The sequence below is a fragment of the Protopterus annectens genome, chromosome 9.part0 (genome assembly GCF_019279795.1).
Source record: "Protopterus annectens isolate FY-2018-M chromosome 9.part0, PAN1.0, whole genome shotgun sequence".
Taxonomy (NCBI): Eukaryota; Metazoa; Chordata; order Ceratodontiformes; family Protopteridae; genus Protopterus; species Protopterus annectens.
The window spans coordinates 907,658,670-907,679,201 of NC_056743.1; the positions used below are offsets into that span (position 1 = coordinate 907,658,670).

The 20,532-nt window shown below is 44.6% G+C and overlaps 1 protein-coding gene across 8 annotated transcripts in view; it reads right to left on the bottom strand.

The window, feature by feature from the left end:
- Positions 1 to 20,532, bottom strand: part of NACA (nascent polypeptide associated complex subunit alpha) — a 464,777-nt gene that overhangs the window by 131,682 nt on the left and 312,563 nt on the right. For all 8 annotated transcript variants that reach the window (XM_044083639.1, XM_044083638.1, XM_044083636.1 and 5 more), the window contains one exon: positions 1,169 to 1,297. In XM_044083639.1, coding sequence (XP_043939574.1) covers positions 1,169 to 1,297 — 129 coding nt within the window. The remainder of the gene's footprint in view (positions 1 to 1,168; positions 1,298 to 20,532) is intronic.

Here is a 20,532-nt window from a genome sequence, read left to right on the forward strand (position 1 = left end):
GGCATTGTATAAGCAAATTTATCGCCGAAAAAGTCTTCAGCGAACTCCGCCCGGCACCTGAGAGTGCGCTTATTGAAGCGAGCACAGGCGACACAGGCCGAGACGTCGTGGTCTGGGCCAAGGCAAGGAAGACAGTAAGAGTGGAAATCCTTATGAGGTATTTGTTTACCACAAGACAGACAATTGTTAACTTTTTCAGTAATTTCTGACATCGGCTGAGGCAAGAAAAGGTCCCCAACGGGGTACTTAGCTTTTTTGATGACTTCGGATCGAAGAATACAGGAGCTGACCGACCGGCACTTGCGAACTGCTTCTGCTTCGTGCACCGCGTGGCAAGAAAGACTGAAGAAAATGGCGTCGGCTGATGCTTATATACTCCAGCCGCACTGACGTCGGAGAGAAATGCGACATCAGCCGACGTCGGACCCAGACTTTGGAATCCGGCCGACCGAGGGCTGCCTGAGGCAGGACAACCCATATGTTATGACTGCAGTTGCATTCTTGAAGGACATCTACTTCTCATGTTACCAGGGAAGGAACAGGGCTGCCTGACAGGGCCTCTTTCACTCCAGTCCACTGCATATACCCCTCCCTTATGCTACACCAGGTGCATACAGGGAGACACAGAGACAGACAAGAGACAGACAGTGACAGAGACACAAACAGACACACACAAAAAGCCTTCTGAATGATGGTCCCTCCCAGACACTCTTGTCCCAGTGATAGGGAAAGCGTCAATCCTCTTGTCCCAGTGATAGGAAAATGGTCAATCAACCAGGAGGGAGGTTTATGATTAGACAAAGAACAGATGCAAAAGGGGGGGGGGGGGCATAAGACAGTATTTCATAAAATCAGCAACAAGAATAATCAGTTAAAAACATCATCAAAACTGGAAAAGAATATCAGGGAAGATGACAGGCTGCCATCTACATTAAAATGCCACCACTGCATAGTTCTATGAAACAAAAACAATTCTGTACAGTACTGTATGAATGACTGTGAATTTTTTCAGAAAGAATTTGCTCCCTTCTAAACAGCGAAGTAACACGGTGAAAGTGCAAAAAAAGCTAAATTGTACCAACTGTGGAAAAAAATCCATTAAAACCTGATTTTCTGCAAATATACTGATCAATAGCAGTGGTTACAAATTTCACAACTTATCACTTACCTCCTCCTCTTCACTTTCCTCTTGGACAGTTGGTGTCTGTGTGTTTTCTTGTACATTTGAAGTAGCTTCACCTTGAACCTTGAATTTTTCTGCAGCTGCTAACTGTGCTTGTTGAGACAAGTCTTCAATCTGTCAGAAATGGAAACAATGACAAAGCCTTACTTTTTATTTTTCACATTTTTTTATCCCCACTTTATATTTTGTTAGTAGCTCACCTTCCATCTTAATTACAGTCATTTTAGAATGGACAACTCTACTTTCTGGCTAGCAAGCAGTAGTGGGAAACCTTATAAACTTAGTGTACTTGTACTTAGCTATGTATCAATTAATAGACATCAACTTGCTTCTTTGTTGATCACATCAGTCCTAGCAGCCTTGTGGCCCATCTTCAAAAGCACCAAATATGGTACATGGAACAGAGGAGGGAAACTGGCCTGAACAATGGGGAAATTCCCCCTGCTTTCTTCAAATGCAAGGTGACACCAGCAGACTGCCATTAGTGTCCTGAGTAATGCTGGAGGGCAGTGGCTGCAGTCACTACAGCTCTGCTGTGACTATCTTGGAATTAAAAACTGTAAAAGAATACAGCTCCATTGCAGTTACTAAAGGAGAACCAGAGGATGAGAAGGTGTTTTTTTTGTGGAGAGAAGTAGTAAAACGGTTTCAGTTTTATTTTACCTTTGTTTACCAGTAAGTCTGAATGGGCAAAGTTCTCTTTTCAGCAGAGGCTGGGAAGAAAGGTTCCACATACAACACTGCTTACAAAATATGAATCAAGAAAAATTAAAACAAAAATGGATACTGGTTTAAAACATACTCAGCTGTATAGAGGGAGAGAGGTCTAACTGTACCTAGAAATGGAGTTGAGCTAGAGCTAGGGTTTGTGCAAGAGTCAGATGGACATTGGGATAAAGACAGGCATGCCCAAGTGCTGGAGTACCCGGTACTCAGGACACAATCAAGAAAATGTCCAACATGCTCCAGAAGACTTTATGCTACAGCTGTACAAGGTGATACAAAAAGTTGTACATAAAGAATGTCGAGGCAGGAGGGTAAACTAGGAAGCATTCTCTGGTAAAACTAAAGGAAAGAAAGGAGCATTCATAACCGGTAATTTAATTTGGACAAGACCACTGCCGTGGGTTCAAGTTTGAAGACAAAAGTAATGGCTACAGAACAAAAGATTTTGTGAAACTACTGAGACTTCTTTGTTAACTGACTCAAGGTGACAAGTGTTTGTGCTCTAGGGAATAAATATATTTCAGAAGAGTTTAAATATGCAGTTAAATAAAGTGAATGTATAGTATAAATCTTCTCTCAGCAATGTCTGAGGGCGTACAATGTGAAAAACATTTTTGATGCTTGGAAAGTATGGACTAGGCAAGGAAGACATAGGTGTCACTGCAAATGACAAGAAAATTACATTAGTCAAAACGTCATTAATAATGACCAGGAAGAAGGGAAATGTAAAGCACTTGAGGCAACCAAACACATCTTATTTTTTCTGTGGTCACGGTGGGAACATGTTAAATTTAATTTGGAACTGTAATAAAACACAGATAATGTAGACAACATGGAGTATTTGGACATTCCACAAGAAGTTGTAAACTAATGTGCAGAATCTGGTGGAAGAAGGGCATTTATGCTTTGACTATCCAATATTACAGAAAGTACAGTTGTAGACACTTATCAAAAATGTAGATGTTAGAGTGTATTCACTGTTGCAGTTATTACACTTGGGTTATCTGCCTGCAGGTAGCCCTCAGCTGGCCTGAATATCTAAATCTTGGATTCCTGTGTGGGATGCTCTCTCTTCTTCCATGACGTCAGGGGTATAAAACATACAGCCGATGCCATTACATCAGTTTTTCTTGCCCCAGATGTCAGGTGCCCCCACAATGGGAAGCAATTATATACGATACACCGCCATCAAAAAGCAAATACACCAGAAAACTTAAAGCAAGAAGCAAAGGTAGAGCCAAGAGAAGTCAGTGGGTTGGAGGGAGGGTAACCAGGACTGCAACAGTGAATACACTTGAACATCTACATTTATTTTAAGTGCACACAACTGTACTATGTTCTTCATGTTTCAATGTTGTAGTCATTACATTTGGGTTGATTCCCAAAGCTAAGGAAGGGAAGAGGAAGTTAGAGCGCATTAGGGCCAGCTATTAAGCCCTGAAAGACTGCAGTGGCAAAACCAGCTCTGGATTTAGAAAAAAATGGGCATGTGGTAATGCTTGGTGAAGGTATGTACAGAGCTCCAGGTAGCAGCTTCTAGGATATCCCTGGTAAGGACTCCTCTGAGAAAGGCTGTAGAGGTAGATGCAGCCCTGGTGGAATGTGATCTTATCCCCTGTGGGGTAGGTTTTCCATGGTGCTTATAGTAGAAATTAATGCAATGGGCTAACCATTTAGAAATGGTTTGTTTTGAAATGACCTTCACCTCTGCCCCTGCAGCAAAGCCAGCTAGCAGCTGTTCAGATTTTCTGAGAGGCTTAGCCCTGTCCAGAATCTAAGTAGTCTGTGCACATCCAAGGAGTGCAGTATTCATTCTCCTTTGTTTTGTGGATTAGAGGAAAAAGTAGGCAAATGAATTGACTAATTTAGAGCCACACTAGACAAAGTACAGTTTTGTACCTACCATAAATGTAGATGTCCGATAGGTATGCATCTGCAGTCATAACATATGGGTTGTCCTGCCTCAGGCAGCCCTTCGGTCGGCCGGATTCCAAAGTCTGGGTCTGGCCTCGGCTGATGTCGCACTTTCCCCGACGTCAGAGCGTCTGGGGTATAAAAGCATCAGCCAACGCCATTTTCCTCAGTTTTTCTTGCCCCAGATGCCAGGTGCCCTCTAGGAAGGCTAAATTTGGATAAATGCAATAAATTTCCAAACATTTGCAAAATTATATATGTATATATACATGTAAATACAAACAAATACACCATAATAGATTCCCCCAGCTAGCTAAAAGAGGGGTAAGTACCCTAGGAATTCCACAGAGGGGTAGGAGGGAGGGTAAACCTGACTGCAGATGCATACCTATCGGACATCTAGATTTATGGTAGGTACAAAACTGTACTATGTCCTTCAAGGATGCATCTGCAGTCATAACATATGGGTAGAATACCATAGCCAATCTGGGGGTGGAGGTACTAAGAAAAGGATGGTGTAGTTAGGATCCCCTGCAGGACTGCAGTTTCAAACCCTGCTCTGGATCTAGAGTATAAAGGTAGATTGTAATGCTTGGCAAATGTATGCACGGAGGTCCAAGTAGCAGCTTCTAAAATGTCCTTGGTAGCCACCCACTGTAGGAAGGCTGTAGTGGTGGCCATGGCCCTTGTGGAGTGAGGCCTGATATTTTCAGGAACTGTCTTTCCATGAAAGGAGTAGCAAAAGCGAATGCAATTTCCTATCCATTTTGAAATTGTCTGTTTGGAAATTGCTCTTCCTTGCACCCCAGTTGCATATGCTACAAAAAGTTTTTCTGCTAGTTTTTGTTCTGTCCAAGTAGTAGTGTAGTTGTCTGTGTATATCCAGGGTGTGCAAAAGTTTTTCCCCTTTATTCTGTGGATTAGGGAAGAACGTAGGCAAGTGAATAGCTTGGTTCAAGGCTACCCTAGAAACCACCTTTGGCATAAAAGTAGGATTGGTTCTTAGTGACACTCTGTCCTGGTGGAAAATAAGAAAAAGCTGCACTGCCATTAATGCTTGTAACTCAGATACTTTTCTTGCTGAAGTGATTGCCAGAAGGAATGCAGTTTTCCAAGATAGAAACTGTAGATCCGCTAATGCTGCTGGTTCAAAAGGAGGTAGTGTCAGTTTTTCCAGCACAAAGTTGAGATCCCAGGCAGGTAGAGGTGGTCTTATTGGAGGTTTAACATTTTTGATCCCTCTCAGAAATTGTCTGAGGGGAGGGTGTGAGAAGATAGGTGGGTCCACATTGTATTCTGCTGAAATTGCTGAAGCATGAATCTTAATGGAAGAATAGGACAGGCCATTGTGGAACAATTCTGATAAATATTCTAGGATATGTGCTAGGTTTGCCACTGTGACATCTGTGCCCTTTGATGTGCTCCAAATGAGAAATCTTTTCCATTTAGCTGAGTATGTCTTCCTTGTGGAAGGCCTGTGAGCCTCCAGGATAATGCCCTTCACCCTCTGAGATAAAACAGTTTGATTGGGATTTAAGGAATTTTCCAGGCAGTTAGCTGCAATGTTTTCAAGTTGGGATGCAGGGTCTTGAAATTGTTCTGCGTTAGAAGAAGAGGCCATCGGGGGAGAGGCCATGATTTTGCCTGAGACATGCTTCTCAATAGTGGATACCAGCAGTGTTGTCTTGGCCAGTCCGGAGCTATTAGTATCACTTTTGGCTAGAACCTTGTGCATCAATGGGAGAGGTGGGAAGGCATATACTGTTAGGGCTTTCCAGCTGAAAGAGAGAGAGTCCACCCTCCAAGCTTGTGGGTGGTATGTCCTTGAGCAGAATGTCTTCAGTTGATGGTTGATTGGGGAGGCGAACAGATCTATCTCCGGCATTCCCCATGTCTTTGTTATGAGTTTGAAGATGTCTGGGTGCAGCATCCATTCGTGTGCATCCATAGTAGTTCTGCTTAGGCTGTCCGCCAGTGCATTTTCTTTCCCTGGCACGAATTGGGCCTGTAGTTTGATATTGAAATTCAGGCATAAATCCCACAGGTTCATAGCCATCCGGCATAGCGGGTAAGAATGTGTGCCTCCCCGTTTGTTTATGTACCACATGACCGTGGTGTTGTCTGTCCTTATTAACAGATGTCCTTGTTGGAGGAAGGGTTTGAATGCCTCGATTGCATGCCTCACTGCCAGCATTTCCTTTTGGTTTATGTGCATGCTTAGCTGCCCTTGAGGCCATAGGCCTTGGATGTATTTGTTCTCCATGTGTGCTCCCCATCCTCGGTCCGAGGCGTCTGTGGTGATGGTCTGCCTTGTTTTTGGTTTGTTGAAAGGCAACCCTCTGTTGGACTGGCAGGCCTGAGCCCACCACAGGAATTCCTTTTGCAGGCATGGAATGATTGGTATCATGGTTTCTAAACTGTGACTGTGTTGAGACCATACACTCCTTAGGTACCATTGCAATTTCCTCATATGCAGTCTGGCATGTGGGATTAGAATTATGCAGGATGCCATGTAACCCAGGGCCTGCAGGATTTTCCTTGCAGTAAGGTGAGTTTGTCTTGTCAAAATCATGAAGTAATCTGGAAGTTGTTTTTGCTTTTCTTCTGTGAGAAAGGCCATTTGGGTGTTTGTGTCCAGATCTGCACCCAAAATGGTGATCCTTTGGGATGGTACTAGTCTTGACTTTTGGATGTTGACTGTGTATCCCAAGGCCTGTAACAAGTGTATGGCATAGGCCAAGTCCTTTAACAATTTCTTCTTGTTGTCCGCTTGTATTAGGCAGTCGTCCAGGTATGGATAAATTTGAATTCCCTGTAGTCTGCAATGTGCAACTACTGATGCCAGGCATTTCGTGAATACTCTGGGCGCAGTAGATAAGCCAAAGGGCAATGCTGAGAATTGATAATGCTCTGATCCTGCAAGAAATCTGAGGTGTCTTCTGCAACTTGGTCAGATAGGGATGTGCAGGTATGCCTCCTTGAGATCTAGAGTCACCAGCCAAGACTCCTTGCCCAACATGGGAAGAAGTTGCTGTAGGGTCAGCATTTTGAATTTTGGCACAATGAGATAAGTGTTGAGTGCGGACAGGTCGAGAATAGGCCTCCATTGATTTTCTTTTCTTGGTACAAGGAATAGTCTGGAGTAAAATCCTTGGCCTTGTTCTGAACCTGGTACCTTTTCTATAGCTTTCATCTGAAGTAAATTGCTGATTTGTTTTAAAGCCTCTGCCTTCTGATTTGGTGGAAGGTTTGGCATTCCGCTTCTTTTTGGCAAAGTGTGGAAGTGAAACCTGTATCCTTTGTCTATTATTTGCAATGCCCATGTATCCTTTGTAATATAATGCCAGTTTTTTGAGAATAAAGCCAGCTTTCCGCCCAAGGGTGCTTCCAGTTGATCCCTTGTAGGCGGAATCAGAGTCAAGTCATTGAGTCTGTCCTGTAGTAGTGGTTGTTGTTGTAGCTGTTGCACTACTCCTCTGGTTGGCAGGCTGCCACTGACAGCCTCTGTAGAAGCCCTTCGATTGACCTCTGCCTCTAGAGCGCCTGTTCCTGCCTCTCTGGGCTCTGTCCGAGTCTGGAAAGGACCAATTCTTTGTAGGTCAGTTTCTGCTGAATCTCGGTGGTTGAACTTGCAGGAAATCTTTAACTGTTTGCACAGATTTTGCTTTTTCTTCAACCTTTTTTAGAATCTCCTGAGCAGGGGAGCCAAATAAATTTTGTTTCTCCACTGGAGCATCGAGGAGTTTAGCTTTGACATGGTCTGGCAAAGATTGTTCCTTCAGCCAGGCATGCCTACGAATAACTGCCCCAGTCATAGCTGATCTAAATGAAGCCTCCAGTGCATCATAGCCACATTTTAAGAAATGGTTACTAACCTGTTGTGAGTTATGTACCAAATCCTGAAGGGATTTATGGTCTAGGGGTTCAGGAGAAGAAAGTTTCTTACTCAGTTCATCTAACAAATACTCTTGGTACTGTATCATATGGAATTGACAGTTTAATGCCCTGACAGAAAGAGTTGCAGATGTATACACCTTCTTACCCCATCTCTCTAAAGCTCTAGACTCTCTTTCAGAGGGTAGGGGATTTTTGGCAGTAGCGGCTGCAACCCCTTTAGGGCCCTGAGAAATCGTTTCTGGGTCTGCAGAATGGGCTTTGTACAGATGGAAATGAGAATCCGGGACCCTGTAATATCTGTCAGGTTTGGTAGGGGCCGGAGGAAGAGTGTCAGGGGCTGTACTGACATCATTGTACACATCATCAATTACATTTAGAACAGGAGTGTAAAGTCTCCGCAAAGGAAAACTCTTCAGGAGGGGAGGCCGAAGGGATAGATTCCTCTGCATCTGAATCCTCATAAGGCGAGTAAGCCCCTTCCTGGTGGTCTGACAACTCAGATCCATCCGTGGAATCATCTGAGGAGTGGGGTTCAGAGGGGTCAGTCCTGGGCCTTTTGTCTGGAGGAGGATGAGAGGCCCTGTCTGGGTGAGGTTGTGAACCCCTAATTAAGGAGATAAGGTCCTCAGCCAGGCTGAGGATCTGTGAACTAGAGGAAGGCCTCTGGGGTGTAGATTTGGCAGGCAAAGCTTTTGAAAGTTTGGCAGCTTCAGCCCTAGAGAAGGCCTTAATGGACATAGAAGCTGGGGGCCTAGCAGCCCCACGTGCAGGGGTAGAAATGTCCAAAGGTATGGTGTTGGACAAATCCTGAACACTAGCTTTGGTAGGCAGTTCTGAAGCAGACTCAGCCGGGGCCTCTTGGGCCTCGGTGGTCAGAAGTACGGTTTCGGAAGAAGGAATCGCCGAGGACTCTGTTTCGGCCGAAACCGAGACACTCGCGGTAGGCCTAGCCGTGGTTTCAGCCGAAACCTCGGGCCGCGAGTGTCGGTCCTTTTCCTTGCGTTTTTTGATCATATGCGAAGTCGGAGTCTCCGACGGCATTTTATAAGCAAAAGCGGCTCCAAAAAACTCCTCTGCAAACTCCGACCGACGTCTAAGAGTTCGTCGGTTGAAGGAGGCACAGGCTAAACAGGTCGATACGTCGTGGTCTGGGCCTAAGCAAGGAAGGCAGTAAGAATGGAAATCCTTATGAGGTATTTGTTTCCCACAAGTTAAACAATTATTTACTTTGTCTGACATCGGCTGAGGCAAGAAAGAGTCCCCAACGGGGTACTTAGCTTTTTTCGAAGTCTTCGGTAGCTGAAATTTCTGGATCTGGCCGACCGGCACTTGCGAACAGCTTCTGCTTCGGGCACCATGCGGCAAGAAAGACGGAGGAAAATGGCGTCGGCTGATGCTTTTATACCCCAGACGCTCTGACGTCGGGGAAAGTGCGACATCAGCCGAGGCCAGACCCAGACTTTGGAATCCGGCCGACCGAAGGGCTGCCTGAGGCAGGACAACCCATATGTTATGACTGCAGATGCATCCTTGAAGGACATCACCATGGGCATAAAGGAAGGATTAGTCCTGAGGGAAACCTTGTCTGCATGGAATATAATGAAGGGCTCCACTGCCATGAGGCCTGTCTGCATGGAATATAATGAAGGGCTCCACTGCCATGAGGGCCTGTAATTCAGACACTCTTCTTGCTGAAGTGATGGCTAGAAAGAAGGCTGTTTTCCAAGAAAGGAATTTCAACTCTGCAGTTGCAGCTGGTTCAAATGGAGGGACAGTGAGCTTTTCCAATACAAAGTTAAGGTCCCAGGCTGGAGAAGAGGCTCGCCCGGGAGGGTCAATTCTTTAGCACCTCTGAGGAACTGCTTTAGCAGGGGGGGAGAGAGAAGACGGGAGGTTCAGTATTAAAATGTGCTGAAATGGCAGAGGCATGAATTTTAATTGATGAGAAGGATAGGCCCTTGTGGAGCATTTCTGTTAAGTACTGAAGAATATGAGGTAAGCTGGGCACTGTTGTGCCCATCCCCTGAGTCTAGCTACAGGAACAGTAGCCTTTCCACTTTTCAGCATAGGATTTTCTAGTACTAGGCCTCCTTGCTTCCAGAATGACATCTAGCACCTGCTTACTTGAGGGATGCTATTGGAGAGCTGAAGGAATTAGCCAGGCTGCAAGGTTCAGGGTTTGAAGCGGAGGGTGCAGAATCTGGCCCGCCTGCTGGGACAGCAGCGAAGGTGTCTGAGGTAGGTGCCATGGCTCCAGCAGTACCATACTGCGCAAGAGGGGGGGGACCAGTGCTGGCGAGGCCAGTCTGGTGCAATCAGTATTGTCCTTGGCTTGTCCTGTTTGATCTTTAGCAGAAACTTCGAGAGGAGAGGCAGAGGGGGAAATGCATAAACCGAGAGGCTTTCCCAGGTAAAGGACAGGACATCCACTTTCCAAGCTTGATTGTGGGGAGTCCTTGTGCAGAATTTGTCCAATTGGTAGTTCTGAGGGGAGGCAAACAGGTCTATCTCTGGAGTCCCCCATTTGTTCAAGAGGTTGAATATTTTTGGTTCCAGTTTCCATTCGTGTGGGTCCATGAGATTTCTGCTTAGATCGTCTGCCAGTGACTTTAGCTTGCCTGGCAGGAATTGAGCTTGTAGGTGTACTTGGTAGCTCAAGGCTGTCTTCCACAGAGCCATGGCTAGTCTGCAGAGAGGGTATGAGTGGGTTCCCCCCTGCTTGTTTATGTACCACATAACTGTGGTGTTGTCTGTCTATCAGTAATTGTCCTGGAAGGATGTTGCCTTGGAAGGCTGTCGGAGAATTCTGTACAGGTACTATTTCTTTTTGGTTGATATGCAGGTGCATCTGACTCTGGTTCCTTTTGTCCTGAAGGCACTGCCCTGCCAAGTGAGCTCCCCTATGCATAGTCTGATGCGTCTGTAGTCAGGGTTTGGGTGGCAGGGGGTAGACTGAAAAGGAGCCCCTTGTTGAGGTGGCAGGCCTTTGCCCACCAAAGGACCTCTGTCTTTATACAAGGAATGATAGGAATCCTTGATTCCAGGTCCTGAGAATGTTGACACCATAGGCTTTTTAGACACCATTGTAGTTTCCTCATATGCAGTCTTGCATATGGAATTAGTAGAATGCAAGAGGCCATGAACCCCAAGGCTTGCAAAATGTTCCTTGCAGATAGCTGGGTCTTTGTGGTCAGTAGTTTGAAGTAGGCTGTCAAATAAACTTCTCTGGCGTGAGGTAAGCCATCTGGGAAGTTGTGTTCAAGCTTGCTCCCAGGAATACAATCTGATGGCAGGGTACCAGATGAGATTTCTTTTTGTTTATGGTGTAGCCCAGCTAGGTTAGAAGTTTCTTTACAAACGCCAGATGTTTTAATAGCATGCCCTGGTTTTCTGCTCAAATTAGACAATAGTCTAGGTATGGGTACATTTGAATATTTATTTGCCTGCAAAATGCAATGGCTGGAGCTAGACACTTTGTGAATACCCTGGGCGCAGCAGATAAGCCAAATGGAAGTGCAGAGAACGGATAGTGCATAGAGCCTGCTCTGAAGTGTAAGTATTTCCTGCAAGATTACCTTACTGGAATGTGCAGGTAAGCTTCCTTTAAGTCTAAGGATGCCAATCCGGCATCTTTGCCTAGCATAGGAAGTAGCTGTTTAAGTGTTAGCGTTTTGAATTTTGGGATTACCAAAAAGGTGTTTAGAATAGAGAGGTCCAGGATAGGACACCAGGAGCTGTCTTTTCTGGGTACCAGAAAAGGTCTTGAGTAAAAACCTTGTCCCTTTTCTTCTTCTGAGACAGGTTGAATAGCACTGATACTTGAGAGAGAACCTGCTGTTGAGCCTCTGCCCATTGATTTGGGGGTAGGTCTGGCCAACCATTTGGGGTTGGTAAGGTGTGAAAGTGGAATCTGTATCCTTGGAAAACTACATTTAAAACCCATTTTTCCTGGGTAAAGAGTTCCCAGTTTTTTGCATGCAGTACGAGCTTTCCCCCTAAGGGAGCAGGCAGTTGAGCAGGGCTTGGAAGAGTTAAGGTTAAGTCATTGTGACATTTTTCCATAGGGGGTGTCTTACTACTTCCAGCTTTGGAAGTGGGAGCCCCCCACTGCTTAGGCCTGTGTGTACCTCGAGACTGTAGCCTAGGTGGTCTGCTGTTCCTGGGTTTGGACTGAGAAGGCCTGGAAGAGACTGGAAAGGACCAATTCTTAGAAGGCCAATGCCTACTAAATTTGAGAGGCTGTTCTTAAAGCTTTCCCGCAAAAGTTTGCGTAGATTTAGCTTTTTACTCCATCTTTTTTTTAAGAACATCTTCTGCTTTGTTGCCAAACAGGCGGTCTTGGTTTAAGGGAGCATCCAGTAATTTAGCTTTAACATGATCTGGCAAGTTTTGCTCCTTAAGCCAAGCATGCCTTTTAAGTACAGACCCAATGACAGCAGCCCTGCAAGATTCTTCTAAAGAGTCAAAACCACATTGCAAAATATGTTTACCAACTTGTTCAGCAGAATACATTAAATCCTGCAATTCTTTATGTTCAGCGCATTCAGAAATCAACATAATTTTCTGTTTAAGTAGTCCCATAATATGCTGCTGATACTTTAACATATGAAACTGGCAATTTAAGGCCCTAATGGCCAAAGTAGCAGAAGTGTATACCTTCTTCCCCCATCTGTCCAAGGCCCTGGACTTTCTATCAGAGAGGGTAGGGTTTTTGGCAGCAGTAGCATTAATGCCTTTTGGTCCTTGGGAAATGGTCTCTGGATCCGCAGTAGGATTCTTGAAGAGGAACTTGAGAGTCAGGTACTCTGTAATACCGGTCAGGTTTTCTGGGAGCTGGAGGTAAAGTGTCTGGGGCCAGGTTAGACTCCAAAAAGGCATAATCTACAATGTCCAGAACAGGAGGGATGGCTAAAGGTCTGTGCTGAGGGAGGAGTAAGAATTCCCCAAGCCTCTTTTTGGAGTCAGAGTAATCCTGGCTTTCCCAGCGGAAATACTCCCTAACAGAGTGCAAGGTTTCACCAAAGAAAAATCTGGAGGGGAAGCAGAGGGAATGGAATCCTCCACATCAGAATCCTCATAGGTAGATAAGGGCAAATCCTGGTAATCAGAAGAAACAAATTTCAGAATCCTGATCAGAAGAATCAGAAGGAAAATCAGTTCTAAGTCTCAGAGGGGGAAGGCAGGCTTCCCCTATCTAAAGTAATAAGGTCTTCAGCCATTCTAAGCATTTGTTTTTTATGCATATGGGTCTGACCATGCGGTTTGGACGTCAGTTTTCTAGGCGTGGGTCGAGTTTTAGACCTTGATGAAGAAGATGGCGTTGGTTTGAAATGCAAATTTGTAGACCTGAATACACCCTCAGAAGCCGGTGCCTGAACAGCGGCTCCGGACCCATCCAAGGTAGAGACATCCGCATGTTCCATAGTCGAAGAAGCATCTCACGGCATACTGGAATCTGAATGGGTCTCAGTAGAGGTATGCGAGTCTGAAGTAGCGGGTATTGGGGGCTGCGAAAGTGCCTGAGTACCGGCGAACTGGCAACTAGCTTAACGGAAGCGTCGTCGGCAGTTTTGGACCTATGCAATCTGTCTCTGTCATTATCTTTATGTTTTTTCGGAATGTCGGTAGTCGGATGGCTTACCAAAGCCATTTCTGGATAGTTACACAGAGTACCAAAATAATTTGCTGCAAAAATAGACCGACGACAAATAGTTCAGGGGTGGAATAAGGCACAAAACCGACAGCGAGGGACATCGTGGTCTGGGCCTAAACAAGGAATGCATTACGAATTAAAATCTTTATGAGGTATTTGCCTTCCACAGGTAAGACAATTGTTAACTTTTACTGACATCGGTTAAGAGCAAGAAAAAGGATCTCAACGGGGTAATTAGCTTTTTTGAAGACTTTGGTTCTGAAACTCAAAAATGAAAATTTCAGGAGTCGGCAGACTGGCACTTGCGAACTGCTTCTGCTTTGGGCATCGCACGACAAGAAAGACTGATGTAATGGCGTCGGCTGCATGTTTTATACCCCCGACGACCTGACGTCATGGAAAAAGAGACAGCATATGATGCAGGAATCCAAGACTGATATTCAGGCCGGCTGAGGGCTACCTGCAGGCAGATAACCCAAATATAATGACTGCAACAGTGAAACACGAGTAACATCAATGCTGAAGGTAAGACCAACAAGAAAAAAAAAAAATGTTAAACAGAAATGAAAGTTGTGTAAAATCTTATAACCACAGATGTCATTCTCTTCAGTGTTGCAGTATTCTACTCCTGGGTTTACCCTTTTTCCTCTCCAGTTTGTCCGTCCAGGTTTCCAAAGATTTTCAGTCCCTCTTGGTACGTTGGACGTCTGAAGTGGCTGCAGGAATGTGGGCCATAAAAGTGACGTCTGCATGCACCAGCCCACAGAAAGTACAGTTTTGTACCTACCATAAATGTAGATGTTCGAGTGCTAATACAGCTGCAGTCATAACAGATGGGTTCTCCTGCCGTCAGGCGGGAACTTGGCCGGCCGAATTCCAAAGTCTAGGTCTGGCGTCGGTTGTCGTCGCTTCTTCCCTGATGTCAGTGTGTCAGGGGTATAAAAGAGGCAGCCGACGCCATTTTCTTCAGTTTTTCTTGCCCCAGACGTCAGGTGCCCCCTTAAACTAAGGGCTAATAAATTATAGAGTAGTTCAGGAATTTGGGCACTAATTGGCAGCATACCTATATGAAATTAGTTTTATATTTTATATTTTCTCACACAATATCTATGAAAATAATAATCTGAGGATTTTAAATATGCAATGTTTATATTTAATTAAAATGTGTATTTATATTTATAAAAAGTTTTTTAACAGTATTTATATTATTATTTAAAGTTGCATTATTTAATATATATTTTAATACTCAAAGAGTTTTTATTCAGAGGAATAAAGTATGTTCAATGAGGGAAATTAATATTAATGAATGTAAGAAAATGATTGGTGTGTTTGAATTAATTGATACGGTTTGTAGAACCAGTGAAATGCATTTAATTAAATTGATTAGTATTTAAATATGTGTATTAAGAAGTTAGAGTGTCTGATGAAGTCATACTGACGAAAACGCAGCATTTGGTGAATTTAGAAGAGCGTTCATGTTACAATTGTACAGCTCTACATCTTGAGCACTTTATTTCAGTGGATTTCGTGTCAATAAATTCTTTCGATCACTACCAGCGAGCCCAAGCACTTTTTTGTATTTTTTGGTTGTTCAGTAAGTGCTGATATCTGTTGTTTGCTTCGTTCTTCCCTGATGTCAGTGCTACAGGGGTATAAAAGAACCAGCCGACGCCATGTTCTACAGTTTTTCTTGCCCCAGATGTCAGGTGCCTCCAGAAGGTAGGCAATACATAAAATTATGAAATAACGCAATGCAATATAATCAAAAAACAGTAGTTGCAAGCAAATACACCATAAAAGAATACCCCTAGAGGGGAAGGAGGGAGGGAAACCTGGACTGCAGCTGTATTAGCACTCGAACATCTACATTTATGGTAGGTACAAAACTGTACTATGTTCATCGTGCATACAGCTGCAGTCATAACAGATGGGTAGAATCCCAAAGCTAAGAAAGGGGTGGTAGGCACTAGGTGGAACTAGGAGGAGCAAAAATGCCCTGCAAGACTGCAGTGGCAAAGCCTGCTCTAGATTTGGAGTATGATGGTAGGTTGTAGTGTTTGGAGAAGGTATGCAGAGAACTCCAAGTTGCTGCTTCCAAGATATCCTTGGTAGGAACTCCGCTGAGGAAGGCTGCAGAGGTGGCTGTGGCCCTGGTGGAGTGAGTTCTAATGCCTGTAGGAACAGTTTTGCCATGAAAGGAATAGCAAAAGCGTATGCAGTGGGCTATCCATTTTGAGATTGTCTGCTTGGAAATTGGCTTTCCTGGAGCTCCTACCGCATAGGCCACAAAGAGCTGTTCTGATTTTCTGAAAGGTTTTGTTCTGTCCAAGTAATAACATAGTTGCCTGTGGATGTCCAAGGAATGTAGTAATCTCTCCCCTTTGTTTTGAGGATTGGGATAAAAAGTAGGTAAATGTATGGCCTGATTTAAAGCTACCCTGGATACTACTTTAGGCATAAAGGAAGGGTTGGTTCGTAATGAAACTCTGTCCTGACGGAAGATGATAAAAGGCTGGACAGCCATGAGGGCCTGTAGTTCTGAAACTCTACGAGCTGAAGTGATAGCCAGAAGGAAAGCTGTTTTCCAGGAAAATATTGCAAATCTGATGAAGCTGCTGACTCAAAAGGAGGCAAAGTCAGTTTTTCCAGAATGAAATTTAGATCCCAAGCAGGTACTGGTTGTTTCCTTGGAGGTCTTAAATTCTTAGCCCCTCTCAGGAACTGTCTTAAAAGAGGGTGAGAGAAAGTACAGTTTTGTACCTACCATAAATGTAGATGTATGATAGGTATGCATCTGCAGTCATCACATATGGGTTGTCCTGCCTCAGGCAGCCCTTCGGTCGGCCAGATTCCAAAGTCTGGGTCCGGCGTCGGCTGAAGTCGCCCCTTCCCCGAAGTCAGAGCGCCTGGGGTATAAAAGAGTCAGCCGACGCCATCTTCCTCAGTTTTTCTTGCCCCAGATGCCAGGTGCCCTCTAAGGAAGGCTAAATTTGGAGAAATGCAATAAATTCCAAACATGCACAAAAATATATACATATATAAAAACAAATACACCATAATAGATAACCCCAGCTAGCTATGAGAGGGGAATGTACCCAAGAAATACCACAGAGGGGAAGGAGGGAGGGTAAACCTGACTGCAGATGCATACCTATCGGACATCTACATTTATGGTAGGTACAAAACTGTACTATGTCCTTCAAGGATGCATCTGTAGTCATCACATATGGGTAGAATACCATAGCCAATCTGGGGGTGGAGGATCTATGTAAAGGATGGTGTAGCTAAAATGCCCTGCAGGACTGCCGTAGCAAAGCCTGCTCTGGATCTGGAATATAAAGGTAAGTTGTAATGCTTGGAAAATGTATGCACGGAGCTCCATGTAGCAGCTTCTGAAATGTCCTTGGTAGCCACCCCTCTTAAGAAGACCGTGGAGGTGGCTGTGGCTCTGGTCGAATGAGGTCTAATGTTAGCTTGCACAGTTTTTCCCTGAAAGGAGTAACAGAAACAAATACAATTCCCTATCCATTTTGAAATTGTCTGTTTTAAAATTGCTTTTCCTTGTGCACCAGCAGCATATGCTACAAACAACTGGTCAGTTTTTCTGTAATTTTTAGTTCTGTCCAAGTAGTAGCGCGACTGTCTGTGTATGTCCAGGGTGTGCAGAAGCTTTCCCCCTTTGTTTTGTGGATTTGGAAAGAAGGTAAGCAGGTGAATAGCTTGGTGTAATGAGACCCTAGATACCATCTTTGGCATAAATGAAGGATTGGTTCTCAATGAGACTCTGTCTTGATGAAAAATAAGAAATGGCTGTACTGCCATGAGGGCCTGTAACTCAGATACTCTTCTTGCTGAGGTTATGGCCAGAAGGAAGGCAGTCTTCCAAGAGAGGAACTGTAGTTCTGCAGATGCTGCTGGTTCAAAGGGAAGCAGCGTTAGTTTTTCCAACACGAAGTTCAGGTCCCAAGTAGGCAGTGGTGGTTTCTTGGAGGATTGATGTTTTTAATTCCTCTTAGAAACTGTCTTAGCAGAGGATGAGAGAAGACAGGTGGATCAGTATTGTACTCTGCTGAAATTGCTGAAGCATGAATTTTAATGGTGAGTAAGAGAGGCCATTGTGGAGCATTTCTGCCAAATATTCCAGGATATGTGCCATGTTCATAACTGTTGCATCTAGGCCCTTTGAGGTGCTCCAGGTGTGAAATATTTTCCATTTTGCTGAGTATGCCTTTCTTGTGGAAGGCCTGCGAGCTTCCATGATGATATCCTTCACTCTCTTGGATAGCTTATCCTGGTGATGAGTCAAGGTATTTTCCAGGCAGCTAGTTGTAATGTTTTCAGGTTGGAATGCAGAGTTTTGTAATTGTGCTGTGTCAGGAGAAGCGGCCACTGTGGCAGAAGCCATGGTTTTGTCCGTGACATGCTCTTTAGCAATGGGTACCAGTGCTGTCTTGGCCAGTCCGGAGCTATCAGAATCACTCTTGGCTGCTCTGCCCTGATCTTCTGTAAGACCTTGGTCATTAATGGAAGAGGTGGGAATGCATACACTGTTCGAGTTCTCCAGCTGAAAGAGAGGGCGTCCACTTTCCATGCTTGTGGGTGGTATGTCCTTGAGCAGAATTTATCCAGCTGATGATTGTGTGGGGAGGCGAAGAGGTCTATGTCCAGTCTCCCCCATAATTGTGTTATCTGATGGAAGATGTCTGGGTGCAGCATCCATTCGTGTGCATCCATGATGTTCCTGCTTAAGCTGTCCGCCAGTATATTGTCCTTTCCTGGTACAAACTGGGATTGCAGCTGTAAATTGAGAGTCAAGGAAAGTTCCCATAGATTCATTGCCAGTCTGCAAAGAGGGTAGGAATGGGTGCCCCCCTGCTTGTTTATGTACCACATAACTGTAGTGTTGTCTGTCCTTATTAGCAGGTGGCCTTGATGTAGAAATAACTTGAAAGCCTCGATTGCATGTATCACTGCCAGCATTTCCTTTTGGTTTATGTGCATGCGTAGCTCTTTTTGTGACCATAGTCCTTGAATGCATCTTCCTTCCATGTGCGCTCCCCATCCGTGGTCTGAAGCGTCCGTTGTAATGGTTTGGCTGGCTATTGGTTTGCTGAAGGGCAAACCCGTTTGACTGGCTTGCTTGAGCCCACCACAGAAATTCCCTTTGAAGGCATGGGATGAGTGGTATCAAAGTTTCCAAGCTGTGACTGTGCTGAGTCCATAAACTCCTTAGGTAGCATTGGAGTTTCCTCATATGTAGCCTTGCTTGAGGAATCAGAAGAATGCAAGAAGCCATGTAACCCAGGGCCTGCAGGATTTTCCTTGCAGTCAGCTGAGTTTGTCTTGACAGGTTTTTAAAGTAATCCGGTAGTTGGTTTTGTTTTTCTTCTGTGAGGAAAGCCATTTGGGTGGTTGCGTCTAGATCCGCACCCAGAAAAGTTATTCTTTGGGATGGTACAAGTCTTGACTTGTGAATGCTGACCGTATATCCCAAGGCCTGAATAAGATAGATGGCATAATTCAAGTGTTTTACCAAAATGTGTTGGCTGTCCGCTTGTATAAGGCAGTCGTCCAGATACGGGTATATTTGCATCCCCTGAAGTCTGCAGTGTGCAATTACTGATGCCAGGCATTTCGTGAATACTCTGGGCACAGTAGATAAGCCAAAGGGCAATGCTGAGAATTGATAATGCTCTGAACCTGCAAGAAATCTGAGGTGTCTTCTGCAGCTTTGTCTGATAAAGACATGCAGGTATGCCTCCTTGAGGTCCAGAGTTACCAGCCAAGACCCCTTGCCCAGCATGGGAAGGAGTTGCTGTAGAGTCAGCATTTTGAATTTTGGCACAATGAGATAAGAATTTAGTGCGGATAAGTCGAGAATAGGCCTCCATTGCTTTTCTTTTCTTGGAACAAGGAAGAGTCTGGAATAAAATCCTTGGCCTTGTTCTGCGAGAGGAACCTTTTCTATTGCTTTCATTTTCATTAAGTTGGAGATTTGTTTCAAAGCCTCTGCCCTTTGATTTGGTGGCAGGTCTGGCATGCCTTTTCTTTTCGGTAATGTGTGGAAATGGAACCTGTATCCTTTGTCTATTATTTGTAGTGTCCATTTGTCCCTTGTAATAATGTGCCAATTTTCTGAAAATAAGGAAAGCTTTCCGCCCAAAGGTGCTTCCAAATGAGCCCTGGTTGGTGGTGTCAAAGTAAAGTCATTGAGTCTGTCCTTGTGCAGCAGTTGTAGGCCCTGCACTACCTCTCTGGATGGGAGGCTGCCATTGACGTCCTCTGTAGGAGCCTCTATAGCTTGCCCTCTACCTCTGGCACGCCTGTTCTTGCCTCTCTGAAATCTGTCTGTGTCTGGAAAGGACCAGTTCTTGGAAGGCCAATTTCTGCTGAATCTTGGTGGTTGGACTTGCATAAAATCTTTGACTGTTTGTACAGATTTTGGCTTTTCTTCAAATTTCTTTAAGACCTCCTGAGCAGTGGAGCCAAATAACTTTTGCTTTTCCAGTGGAGCATCCAGAAGCTTTACTTTAACATGGTCTGGCAGAGATTGTTCCTTCATCCAAGCATGCCTACGTATGACTGCACCTGTCATAGCTGACCTACATGAAGCTTCCAATGTCATCATAACCACACTGCAAGAAATGGTTGCTAACCTGTTGAGAGTTATGTACCAGATCCTGAAGTGATTTGCGATCTAGGGGTTCAGGTGAAGACAGCTTTTTATGCAATTCATCTAACAAATATTCTTGGTACTGTATCATATGAAATTGACAGTTTAAAGCCCTCATAGAAAGGGTAGCAGAAGTATACACTTTTTTATCCCATCGCTCCAAAGCCCTGGACTCCCTTTCAGAGGGGAGTGGATTTTTTGTAGTGACAGCTGCAACCCCTTTAGGGCCCTGGGAAATAGTTTCTGGATCAGCAGAGTGGGCCTTGTAAAGGAAAAGATGCGATTCCGGGACCCTGTAGTACCTATCGGGTTTGGCAGGAGCCGGAGGGAGAGGGTCAGGGGTTGTGCTAGATTCCGAGTACACATCATCAATGACATTCAAAACAGGGGGAATAGCCAAAGGTCTATGCTGAGGCAAATGCAAGAAGGTCCTTAATCTCTTCCTGGAATCAGAGAATTCCTGGCCCTGCCATTGGAAATGCTCCC